A 13,038-nucleotide genomic window follows, 5' to 3' on the forward strand; every position below is an offset into this window, starting at 1 on the left:
CTCACATGAAACAAGGACAGGATTCCTTGTCCTCACCTACCACCCCACCAGCACATTCTCCTCCATCATTTCCACAACTACTACATGATCCCCTTCACCAGACACATGTTCCTCTCTCCGCCCCCCCCCCCCCCCCCCCCCCCCCCCCCCCCCCCCCCCCCCCCCCCCCCCCTTCCCCCCCCACAGGGACCACTGCTTCCATGACTCAATTGTACACTCTTTCCTCCCCACCAGATCAAACTCTTGGCGCCTACCCTGTGACCACAGGAGATGCTTCACTTGCACACACACCTCCTCCCTCACCAGCATTCAGGGCGACAAGCAGTCCTTCCAAGTGAAGCAACATTTCATCTGTGAATCTGCAGGGGTTGTCTACTGCATCCGGTGCTCCCATTGTGGTCTCCTCTACATCAGAGACTGGACACAGACTGGGAGATCACGTCGTTGACCACCTTGGCTCTGTCTGCTGCAATAATCTCCCAGTGGCCACCCATTTCAATTCCCCTCCCATTCCCTTGCCGACATGTCTTGTTCATGGTCTCATGCGCTGCCTACAGGGAACGCTGCTGTCAGAGAGCAGCAGCGATCCTCAAGGATCCACACCACCCAGCACACGCTCTGTTCTCGCTGCTGCCCTCAGGAAAGAGGTCTCGGTGCCACAAGACTCGCACCACCAAGTTCAGGAACAGCTGCTCCCCCTCCGCTATCAGACTCCTCAATGACAAATTCAATCAGGGACTCTTACATTTGCACTTCCTTGATTCTTTTTCTCTCTTCATTGCAGTCCATTTGTTTATTTGCTTGCAGGTGTATATTGAGTCCAGTTTTTTTTTGCACTACCAAAAAGCGGGAATTCTGCCTGGCCCACAGAATGAAGAATCACAATCCCATGTGATGTCATGTGCAGCACGGTAACAGGTCCTTTCGGTCCACGAGTCCATGAAGCCCAATTGCACCAAATCTACCTGGAACCCCCAGTGCAATTTGAAGGGTGGGAGGAGACTGGAGCACCCGGAGGAAACCCACGCAGACATGGGAAGAACGTACAAGCTCCTTACAGAGATTGCGGGACTCCAACCCCGGCCGCTGGCGCTGTAACAGCGTTGCGCGAGCCTCTATGCTAATTGTATGGCCCAACCCTGACAATAAATTTCAATCTGAAGGACTCTGTTTGACCTGCTGAGTTTCTCCAGGATTGTGTTTGCATTTGAATTATGTACTCCGATAGATCTATGGTTCGAGCACCGTTCTTGTAAACCAGGGGTTGAAAGTTCGACCCTCACTAGGGTCTCATTTCTGAGGGGCGCTGGACAAAGTGGCAACTCTCTGTGTTCCTTACGGTAGACAAAGTTAAAGAATCTCATGTATGCTATATTCTAAATGTAGTATTATGCAATGATAATGGACAGCCGTTGAAAGATGGGAATTAACCGCCTTTTTAGCTGTTTCACTTAACTGTGTAAATAAAATGAATGCAGGATGGAGGAGGGGGGGGGGTGGGGTTCATTTTCATCCTGTGTGTGATCAGGTGGCAGAGCCGGGCCGGGTTGCTGTACAAAATGTCGCACGGACCTGGCTTTTCTTGGGTCCGTGAGAACGACCCAACTTCAGAGATGCCAATGAAGTGGGATTTCTGTGCCGGGGGGGGGGTTGTGGAGTCTGCATCAATGAGGGACCTGCATTGGAACCCAACATCTGCAGTTGGACCCTCTCTTGGGGAGGGAGGGAGAGTGAGAGTGAGTGTGAGAGAGAGAGAGAAAGATTGATTGCCGTGACGCCTCCCGGCCACCTGGCACCCCCGACGCAGGCAGCCCGGAGCCATCTTATCCCGATTCCCGCTCTGGCCGCAATTACGACACCGCCTGCCTTCTTTACGGCAGCGGGGCGGCTCCGCCCTCCGATTTACGGCAGAGGGGTGGCCCCGCGCTCTGTTTTACGGCGGTCCCCGCCCTCCAATTTACGACAGTCCCCGCCCTCCGGTTTACGGCAGCATCGTGGCGGACATCTTTGCTCCCCTTCCCCAGTGTGCGGATCGGCCGCCATTGGGTCGGTTTGAGTGCGGATACCAGGTAAAGTGGGCGAGCAGGGCGGCTGGGGTTGGCGGCTCCAGGGGGCAGGGAGAGGGTGAGAGAGCGGGTTTCCCCCGGTGTGGGGCGGAGCGGGGCCCGGGTCGGGTCGGGGTGGAGCGGGGCCCGGGTCGGGTCGGGGTGGAGCGGAGCGGGGCCCGGTCCGGGTCGGGTCGGGGTGGAGCGGAGCGGGGCCCGGTCCGGGTCGGGTCGTGGTGGAGCGGAGCGGGGCCCGGCCCGGGTCGGGTCGGGGTGGAGCGGAGCGGGGTCCGGGTCGGGTCGTGGTGGAGCGGAGCGGAGCGGGGCCCGGGTCGGGTCGGGGTGGACGTTCCTGCCCCACTCTCGCCCTTCCTGTGGGAGTAAGGAGCCACTGTGCCCCTGCCCGAGTTAAACCATTCAGACGTATTGTTCCTCCAGTAAAAAAAAACAAAGCTGGAGAAACTCAACAGGTCAAACAGAGCAAAGATAAAGATATAGGAACAATGTCTCCTGCTCAAGGAGACCAGTTACACACAGGTACTCCTCTGACAGGAGGAACATTCAAGATTCTTTTATCGTCATGTAATAAAACAAGATGTGAAATTGTAGCGTAGGCACTACAATGAGTGTGGAAGGAAGGGACACAGATGAGGAGTCAAAATCGAAGATTGCACTGGTATTTCTGCTTATATTGGCCCCTGGCACTGACGTCAGGGGCCTATGTCATCTGATGCCTTATGGAAGGCGAAGGCCAGTGGCTTATGGTCGGTGAACACCCTGAATTGTCGGCCTTCCAAAAAGTAATGGAAATGCCAGGTACAGCACCAACAGCTGCTGGTCAAAAGCCCTATATTTGAGTTCTGGGGGGCGGAGGAGCCTGCTGAAAAAGGCCAGCGGTTGCCGCTGGCCCTCGATGAGCTTCTCCGTGCTGGAAGCGTCGACATTTAGAGAGTAGGTCTCACCAGACTGGGGTGGACCAGGAGGTTGACGTTGGCCCGTGTGTCTTTGGCACTCTGGAATACCCTGGAGGATTCCTTGTCCCAAGCAATGCCTTTTGCCATGCTGGTCATCAGTGCAAAGATGCATGTTGCTGCCGATATGAACCTGTGTTAAAACCTTATCATATTGTCAAATTACTGCTGTCCTTTCACCAAGTGTGGCTTAGAGAAGTGCGGGAGAGGTGTAGCCTCGTGCTGGTTAATTCTGCTCCCCAGGAAGTAGATGGCGTCCAGTCCAAACTGACACTTAACGGGATTGGTCAGCCCGAACTTGTAAAGCTGGGTGCACAGCTGCCTCAGGTGGGTCGGTGTGGTCCTTGAGGCTGCGGTTGGCGATTAACGCAAATGGGAGGGTCCGGCCCACTGTGTCTGTCAGCCGCTGGAAAGTTTGTGCCTCATTCTTTAGACTGAAGGGCATGCAGAGGAATTCAAACCAAAGGGGATTATTATTTACAGTCTTGGGGACGTCCTGGGATTTGGTGGTACCCCTGGATGAGGTCCACCTTGGAGAACACCAGTGAATGGGATATCTGTTGAATTTGATAGTTCCCACATGGTTTCCAACCCCCTGATGATTTGGGGAGAGGCCCAGGGGCTGTCACAGTATCACATAATCTGAAGGTCCATCTTTTTGAACTCCTCCTTCACTTGGCTGAGCTTTTTTGGGAGGGAGTCGGTGTGTAGTGGGGGGCACCCTCGGTCAGTATGTGGTGCTTTACCCTGTGCTTTGGCTCAGCCACGGAGAACTGGCGCCACTATCAAGGGGAACCGCTAGGATCTGGGAGATTTCGTGTCCAAGAGTGTTATAGAGTCTAGGTGGGGGTGGTTAGCTTGGCTTCCCCCAGAGGCAGAGTTTGAAAGGTTTGACATGCACCAACTGCCGTCTCTTGAGGTCAACCAGCAAGCAATGGGCCCGAAGGAAGTCTGCCCCAGGAGGTGTTACTGCTGCAAGGGTAAGGGTCCATGTAAAATGCCTGTTAGCGAAACAAAGGGGGATGGTGCAAGTCCCAAAAGTTCAAATGGAGGAGCTGTTGGCTACTCTCACTGCTGAGCCCTGCTTGTCGTTGCAGGTGTTGAGGCCTGCAGGGGGTAGGAGGCTTATCTCAGATCCTGTGTTGACCAGGAAATGCCTGCCCGACAGTGAGACCAGACGTAGAAGAGGTTATGTGGACCAACCACTGTACCCATCAATGACGGTTAGCCAAGGCATTTCCTGAAAACCCATAGGGTGGGCGGCATCGACAGGAATCCGCACCCCATCGCTGTCCTAGGGTGTTCATTTGCCTTTCTGCTGTCCTTGATCTCACCGGGAGCTGTTCATGGGGTTTTCTGATGTGGTCTACGATGGCGCTGGTATCCTTCGCTCTCCAGAGCATGTCCAGCCAGACGGTGACCCTTTGAGGGTCGCTGAAGTCCTCATCTGTGATTAAGAGCCATATATCCTCGGGCAGCTGTTCCAGGAAAATCTGCTTGAAGAGCAGGCAAGGCTTGTAGCCTTTGGTTAACGTAAGCATCTCGCTCATTAGGGTAGACAGGGCCCTGTCCCCCAATCTGTCCATATGTAGCAATCAGGAGACACAAAAACCCAAAAGTGTGGGTTCGTAGCTCTTTGAGGGCCGCATATTTGCCTTGCTCCAGAAGCTGTCTAGGGAATCTGCGACCCTTGCTGCTGTGTCCTGATTGAGAGTGCTTGTGTCCTAGAGGTAGTGTGTGTTGTCGGCGGTGATGCAGTGAAGCTGAAACTGAATCCTGCTTAAACCGCACATGTGGCTTCGACACCCAGAACATCGGAAGCCTGAGGGAGATCATGTGGATGATCGCTGGCTTCGCTTGATCCGTCATCTTCTGGTCCAACTGCCAGTTGGGTCTGTCGGGGTCACCAATGTAGCATATGTGCCATGATGGGTGTGATGACTTTTACTGACATCACAGTGTCTGAAGACTTTCGTGTTTCAATCTGTTAGCTTTGTACATGGTTTTAAATTAATTTTAAATTTGGTCATTGAGCATGGTAACAGGCTATTTCATCCCACGAGTCAGTGTTGCCCAATTAACCTACATCCCCAGTACATTTTATTTTGAATGGTGGGAGGAAACTGGAGCCCCCGGGGAAAACCCATGCAGTCTGGGAGACAGCGCAGGATTCAAATCTCGGTCCTGATTGCTAGCACTGTAAAGGTATTGTGCTAACAGCTACGTCAGCCATGCCACTTTGGTTATTGAGATGTTAGCAAGTTATTCTGTCCGTTAGCACTGAAGTCCAGAATTCTGCTGCAGCAGACCTGTGCACACCAGTACTATACAGGAGTGTCACAAAGGAACTAAGATTCATCTAGGATTGTATTCCCTTGAGTTCAGAAGAATGAGAGGAGATCTTATAGAAACATATAGGATTATGAAGGGTATGGATAGGATAGATGTAGGAAGGTTTTTTGAGCTGGCCGGGGAAACTAAAACCAGAGGACACAGTCTCAAGATTTGGAGGAGTAGATTTCGGACAGAGATGAGGAAAAATAGTTTTTCACAGAGAGTAGTGAATGTCTGGAATTCTCTAACCAGGGAAGTGGTTGAGACTGCCTCATTAAACAAATTTAAAATTTGGATAGATAAATTTTTACATGATAGAGGAATTAGGGGGTATGGGGAGAAGGCAGGTAGGTGGAGTTAGGTCATAAATTAGATCAGCCATGATAATATTGAATGGCGGAGCAGGCTCGATGGGCCATTTTTGGCCAACTCCTGTTCCTACTTCCTATGTTCCTATGAACAGCGGTCCACTGGTGTTATTGCAGTGACAGACACATTCTCAGCACTACCATAGCCAGTGTCTAGCCCTGGACAGGTTTTGGGCCTGGAAAATGAGACGAGATCCAAGGCCCGAAAACAGATGGCAGTGGGTGGCCAGTGAGAGGTGGCTGGGATGAGCCATCTTGTTCAGGCCTCCACTGTAGCTCCCCTGTTTGCATCTGCTTCCTGGTGAGGTCATGGTGGCTCCTGATAAGGAGTTACGCAACGCAGCTGAAACTGCTGGTGAACCTAGTTTCCAGTCGGTTGGTCACTGCCTAGATGTCATTGATTTCATTAATCGTCTTTGAAATCCTGGACACTAAAGTTTGGGGCAGCATGGCTGGTACCGGTTAGCACAATGCCAGTGATCGGGACCAGACCGGAGTTTGAACCCCACAAGGAGTTTATTGTTCTCCCTGTGTCTGCATGGGTTTCCTCCGACCACTCAAAAAATGTACCGGGGATGTTGGTTATAGGGTGTAAATTGGGCAGCAAGGACTCGTAGGCTGAAATGGTCTGTTACTGTGCTGTATGTCTAAATTTAAAAATTTTTAATTCAATGTATATTTGGTGCACTGTTTCTTCTAAGCCCCACACTTGGGATGGAGGACTTGCTCCCAGTTTTGCAGATTCTGAAGTGGGCAACCAGTCTTTCACACATAGGAAAGGATCTGACTAACTGGGCTTACGGCTTGTATAGTATACGATCTGCAAGTCCTCTCCACTCCTGCTGCATGACCACAATTTTCTCCATGCCATTCCAAATGCACTTTCAGCAAATGTCGGCCTGATATTCACAGGAGTCTGTGAGAATATTGGATTTTTTTTCAGGTAAGTTTTGAGAACATCCTTGAATCTTATTTTGCATCTGTCTGGTAATCTGCTCCCACAACAAGACATAACAAATAGGAGCAGGAGTAGGCTATCTCGCCTCTCAAACCTGCTCCACCATTCAATGAGATCGTGGCTGACCTGATGATTGGCTCATCTCCACCTACCTGCCTTTTCCCCATATCCCTTATCCCCTACTATGTAAAAATCAATCCAACCTTGTCTTACTGAGGTTAGCTGCTGCTGCTTCAATGGGCAGTGAATTCCATAGATTCACCCCCCTCTGGGAAAAACAGTTCCACCTCATCTCCATCCTAAATCTACTACCCTGAATATTGAGGCCTTGTCCCCTAGTTCTAGACTCTCCCAATAAAGCAAACAACTTGCCTACCTCTATCTTAATGCCTTTCATAATTTATACGTTTCTTTTTTTTATAAACTATTTATTCGTTCAAAAAACAAATAATATGACGTATACAGCAATTAAACATGAACTTTTTTTATATATATATATATAAAAAAAAATAATTTATACATTTCTGTAAGATCCCCTCTCATTTTTTTAAATTTCAGTGAGTACAGTCCCAATCTCTCCTCATTCATGGAGCATGACATTCGTCCAAACAATTGTGGCTAAGTCGGGCCTCAATGCTGTGGATGTTAGCTTGGGTGTTCACATTTTTCCAACGAAGAGATAGGATTGGTGGTATCATCTAGTGCAGACCTCTTTCCACTCACATACCACTTTAAGTTTTCTCTATGCCATAGGGATTGCTTAAGGTGGGATGTGGGTAGAAAGAAAAAGTTTGAAAGCTACTGCTTTAATGATCTCTAATTGACTCATTACAATCATGGTTTCATAACCCCAAAGGAAATGGGCCAATGACAATTTTTCTCAAGTAAAATATTTCAGTAACAATTGGGTCTCAAGCAGTCCCTTCTCATGCTTTGAGATACTTGCTGCAGGTAGCCCAAGGCTCAGAAGCATACAGGAGGACAAGGATCCCTGCGTCCCATAGACTATATGATTTTGATCAGGCAATGAATTTGACCATCCAATACCCTTTACCTCAATGGACCAAGAAGAAGTTCATTATAAGGCATGCTATCCAACATTTCTAGGCATTCCAAGAATCAGACTTTTTGTGACCAGATTTGAGCGTAGACAAAATTAATTGGACTAAGGGTCTTGGGAAATTTAAGCCCAAGGTTTTTAACCAGAACTGGGGTTTGGAGAACCTCTTAACAATGCTCTTTTTTAAAATCCATCTTGTCCCTTTTTACCTCCTTGACACCCTTTCACCTTCACTTCTCTGTGCACCCATCCTCCTGTGACCCAGACCTGTCCCCGTCCCCAGGAGCAATTTACAGGAGGAAAATGCAGGAGCACTCGGTGAGCAAGTTTCCCAGGTGCTCGGCATCTTTGTCTCCAGTTCATTAAGTGTTGCTTTGCCCATCTTTGTTGCAGGACTGTAGAAGATGGCACACTTCCTGACTCCGGTGATCCAGGATAATCCTTTCGGATGGGGGCCATGCGCTGTACCAGAGCAATTCAAAGACATGCCCTATCAGCCCTTCAGTAAAGGTGATCGACTGGGAAAGGTGAGTCTGTTCACTTTTATTAAAAAACAATTTAAACATGCTACACAAAAACAGGCCCTTTTGGCCCAAGAGCCTGTACCACCCGATTAACCTACAACTCCCCAGTATGTTTTGAATGGTGGAGGAAACCCACGCAGACATGGGGAAAATGTACAAACTCCTTACAGACAGCGCGGGATTTGAACCCAGGTGGCTGGTGCTGCAATAGTGTTGCGCCAACCATGCTGCCCCCTTGAGGCAATACTATGGATATATGGGTTTCAGAGGGAGTCATTGTGGCTTAGAAGGAGCCTGTTTGTGCAGAGCAATTCAGCCAATCATCTTTTCCTTTATTGATCCATGTTCTCTACACAATAATTCACCTAAGGTGCCATTTAATTTCTTTCTGAACTCATTGATCTTATCTGTTTCCGCTGGTGGAGGGAGGGAATTCTAATCACTGCAGAAAGGAGATGTTCCTTAAATGCCCTTGAATCTCAACATACTCTCTCTGTATCCTTCAGCCTGTGAACTATTAATGAACGGAAAAGGGTTTACTTTTTCTTCACCTGTTATACTCGTGTACATTTCCATCAAATCCTCAATCTCAGCTTCTCCAACCAAAGCTGGAAACTAAAATTTGTTATTCCTGGAACCATGTCCTCTGCGCCCTCTTAAGGGACTTGCACATTCTTCATGAAGCAAGGTGACCAGAATTAAATGCAAAGCTCTACATGTTTCTTTGTAAATGTTCGGCATAACTCCCCAGTTTTATATGGAAAACCCCCTTGCTTTGCTCTTATTATAGTTTTCTATTTAAAGCCAATTCTGGCCATTTAAACCCATACCCTACAATTACATCTAAATTAACCTACAACCCCGTACGTTTTGGATGGTGAGAGGAAACCCCCCACCGCAGACACACGGGGTGAACCTACAAACTCCTTACAGACAGCGGTGGATTTAGAACCCTGGTCGCTGTGGCACTGACCATGCCGTCCCCACCACCCACTACCTTCCCATTCCTGGACCCATTTTCCCTGCATAACAGTTTCATCATGTCTCTATTGCCTCACCCCAAGACATTGCCTCGCACCTCTCTCTATTAAATTCTATTTGCCGCTTGTCCACCCATTCTCGACTTCAGATGAGTTATTTTCTGCACTTCCATCAACAAGCTATGGCTCCCATTCCATAAGCTTCAGTTTTGTTGACCAGCCTTTTATGTGGTACTTTACCAAATGCTTCCTTGAAATCCATCTGGGGAAAAAAATGCCTGTTATCTTGAATTCAAGCAACTGGTTACAGAAGAATACACAGAATATAAATAGGTAAAATTACGAAAGCGGTCAGATCGCCAATCCACGCAATTGGCAAATTTACTTACCTGACATCTACCATTCCCCATAGGTGCCGGAGACAGGTGGTATCGTCTTCTGTGTGACTTTTTAATGCAAATGTTGATTTAGATTATTTGAGTGTCACCTTTTAAGAAAGACATGCTGGATATCCTTAATTCAACCTCTAAAAATAACTTCTTTTCTATAATAATTATTTATAAATCTTTGTTCACTGCCATTGTTAAACTGACTTCTGCTGTTTCTACGTACGTTCTTAAACACCCCTTTGAAGAAAGATGTTACATTTGCCACTTTCTAGTCTTTTGGCACATTCCCAATCAGAGGTTGTGTACAGGATGGGAGTCAGGTTGGGTTTATGGCAAACCCTTCCAGTATCGCCCCCAACTCCCCTTATCCCATGGCAACCTGTGACACAAGCTGCACATTCCAGACAACATTCATTGTCATATAGCCAGCATTTCTTGCTTCTTACCTTGGCTTTAACTGTTACCTCTGTCACCCTCATAAGAAATAGGAGCAGGGGTCGGGCATCCAGCCCTTTGAGCCGGCCCGCCTCTCAATGAGATTGTGGCTGCTCCGATGATCGGCTCATCTCCACCTACCTTTTTGCCATATCCCTTAATTCCCCTACTATGTAAAAAATGTATTCAACCTTGTCTTTTTTTATTTTATTTTTCATTTGCATCAAAACATATACAGTATTTATCCATAACATAAGAATAATAAAAATTACTGCACAAAAAGAATACAGTTTTTATGTATTTTCCAATCTTGTCTTAAATATATTCACAGAGGTGCCTCCACTGCTTTAATGGACAGCAAATTCCAGAGATTTTCCACCCTCTGGGGAAAGGCAGCTCCTCCTTATTTCCGTCCTATATTTACTACCCCGAACCCTGAGGCTATGTTCCCTAGTTCTAGTCTCCCCCACCAATGGGAATATCTCTATTATTTTAATAATTTTATACATTTCTGTAAGATCCCTTCTCATTTGTCTAAATTCCAGTGAGTATAGTCTCTAACGACTCAATCGCTCCTCATAGGCTAACCTCCTCATCTCTGGAATCAACTTGGTGAACTTCTCTGCACCACCTACAAAGCCTGTATATTCTTCTCAAGTAAGGAGTCCAGAACTGCATGCAGGACTCCAGAGGCAGTCTCACCAGTTCCTTGTACAGTTGCAACATAACCTCCCTGCTCTTAATCTAGCAATGAAGGCCAACATTCCATTTGCCTTCACTTTTGTCCACATCTTCTTCAGTAAATTAATGTCCAGATAACCACTGAACTTTTATAAAGTGTTAGCAGTTTCAGGTTAAATGTTGCTCGTTGTAAAAGTTAGCTCCACTTCATTAAAGATTAAAACATCCTTTTTTGTGCTTCTTGATTTGTACACTCCAATTTATGTCGTCTTTTCTCATTCTTCCACCAAAACATGTATTCTTCATCATCTAATTTTATTTGCCACCCATCTGCTTGCTCCACCAGTCTGACTCCTACTCCTTGAAGTCTATAACTGTCCTCCTTCCTCACAGTAAATGCTGGAGTAACTTAGCCGGTCTCTTGAGAGAAGTTAGTGAGGAATTAGCGGCTCTGACAGTGATTTTTCAAATGTCGTTAGAGATGGGTATAGTGCCGGAGGATTGCTAATGTGGTTCCTTTGTTTAAAAAGGGTTCGAGGAGTAAGCCTAGCAATTATAGGTCTGTAAGTTAATGGAAAGCGTTCTTAGAGAAAATATATAAGTGTCTGGAGGGACAGGGTCTGATCAGGGACACTCAACATGGGTTTGTGCGTGGAAGGTCATGTTTGACCAATCTTGTTGAATTTTTGGTGACTAGAAATGTAGATGAAGGGAAAGCAGTGGATGTTGTCTATATGGACTTCAGTAAAGCCTTCGATAAGGTTCCACATGGAAGGTTAGTTAAGAAGGTTCAAGCACTAGGTATTAACTTTGAGGTACTCAAATGGATTCAACAGTGGCTGGAAGGGAGATGCCAGAGAGTCGTAGTAGTAGATAACGGTTTGTCAGGCTGGAGGCTGGTAACAAGCTGAGTGCCTCAGGGTTTGGTATTGGGTCCCTTGCTGTTTGTCATTTGCATTAATGATCTGGACGATGAGCTGGTAAATTGGATAAGTAAATATGCGAATGATACTCAAGTAGGTGGAAATGTGGATAATGAAGGTTTTCAAAGATTGCAAAAGGATTTGGACTGCTTAGAAGAGTGGGCTGAAAGATGGCAGATGGAGTTTTAGTGCTGAGAAATGTGAAGTGCTTCATTTTGGAAGGAATAATTAAAACAGGACATAAGTAGGAGGGTATTGAGGAATGCAGTGGAGCAGAAAGATCTCATGTGAATGAGGTGGTGAAGAAGGCTTTTAGTACGCAGGCCTTTATAAATCAAAGCATAGAATACAGGAGTTGGAGGTGATGTTGGGACTGTTCAAGGCATTGGTGAGGCCAAATTTGGGATAGGCAGTTCTGGTCATTGAATTGTAGGAAGGATATCAACAAGGTAAAGAGATTTACAAAAATGTTACCTGGGTTTCAGAATCTAGATTACAAAGAAAGATTGAGCAGGTTAGGTCTTTATTCCTTGGAGCGTAGAAGATTGGTGGGGGTGGGGGGTGGGATTTAATAAAGGCATTTAAGATTATGAGGGGGATAGATAGAGTTGATGTGTTTAGGCTTTTTCAACTGAGAATAGGAAAGATTGAAACAAGAGGTCATGAGTTGAGAATTAAGGGGCAAAAGTTTAGAAGTAACATGAGGGGGAGCTTCTCCACTCAGAGAGTGGTGGCATATGGAATGAGCATCCAGGAAAAGTAGTGGCGGCAGGGTCCATTTTGTAATTTAAGGAAAAATTGGATAGGTATATGGATGGGAAGGGAATAAGGGTTATGGGCAAGGTGCAGGTAAATTGGACTACAGGAGAGGACTTGGTTCGGTGCAGGCAAGAAGGGCTGAGATTACCTGTTTCCGTGCTGTAATTGTTATGTTATATATTTACTGTATGTGTTTTACAGCAATCACAGCATCTGCAGACTTCTAACACTATGTGCATCCCCATTGTGCACACCTTTTATTCCATCAATTTTGTGTTCTATCACCTGTCCTTCATGGCGCTGACACCAGTTCGAAATATCCATGAAATATGATGTAGAAGATTCCTGGTTTCCATTTACATCAAAGCCATTTTATTTTCCATTTCTCTCTTTGATAGAATTATTCTCCTCTGGAGGGAGGAGAGAGAGACAGTAGCCTGACTCGGGTGGAGGAGATGTATCTAATTGCTCAAATAGAAAGTGTGAACTTTGCTGTGGTTTATAATCCCACTTGCTGGTTGAATGTGAGTGGGCTGACTAATCCAACGAAACTGGTGAATCCCCTGCATAAGACAGAAAATACTGGAAATACTCAGGAGATCAAGTAGCAT

The 13,038-nt window shown here is 46.9% G+C and overlaps 2 protein-coding genes across 2 annotated transcripts in view; one reads left to right on the forward strand and one right to left on the reverse strand.

Annotated features, from left to right (window-relative positions):
- Positions 1–1,959: 1,959 nt before the first annotated feature.
- eif3d (eukaryotic translation initiation factor 3, subunit D) overlaps positions 1,960–13,038 on the forward strand; it is a 39,612-nt gene continuing 28,533 nt past the window's right edge. The window contains exons 1-2 of the mRNA XM_069908644.1: positions 1,960–2,069; positions 8,130–8,263. Coding sequence (XP_069764745.1) covers positions 8,141–8,263 — 123 coding nt within the window. The 5' untranslated portion in view covers positions 1,960–2,069; positions 8,130–8,140. The remainder of the gene's footprint in view (positions 2,070–8,129; positions 8,264–13,038) is intronic.
- The window catches only part of LOC138748436 (synaptogyrin-1-like), an 83,098-nt gene continuing 80,316 nt past the window's right edge, over positions 10,257–13,038 (reverse strand). Inside the window, exon 4 of the mRNA XM_069908646.1 lies at positions 10,257–13,038. Coding sequence (XP_069764747.1) covers positions 12,889–13,038 — 150 coding nt within the window. The 3' untranslated portion in view covers positions 10,257–12,888.

This window comes from Narcine bancroftii, chromosome 13, assembly GCF_036971445.1.
Source record: "Narcine bancroftii isolate sNarBan1 chromosome 13, sNarBan1.hap1, whole genome shotgun sequence".
Taxonomy (NCBI): Eukaryota; Metazoa; Chordata; class Chondrichthyes; order Torpediniformes; family Narcinidae; genus Narcine; species Narcine bancroftii.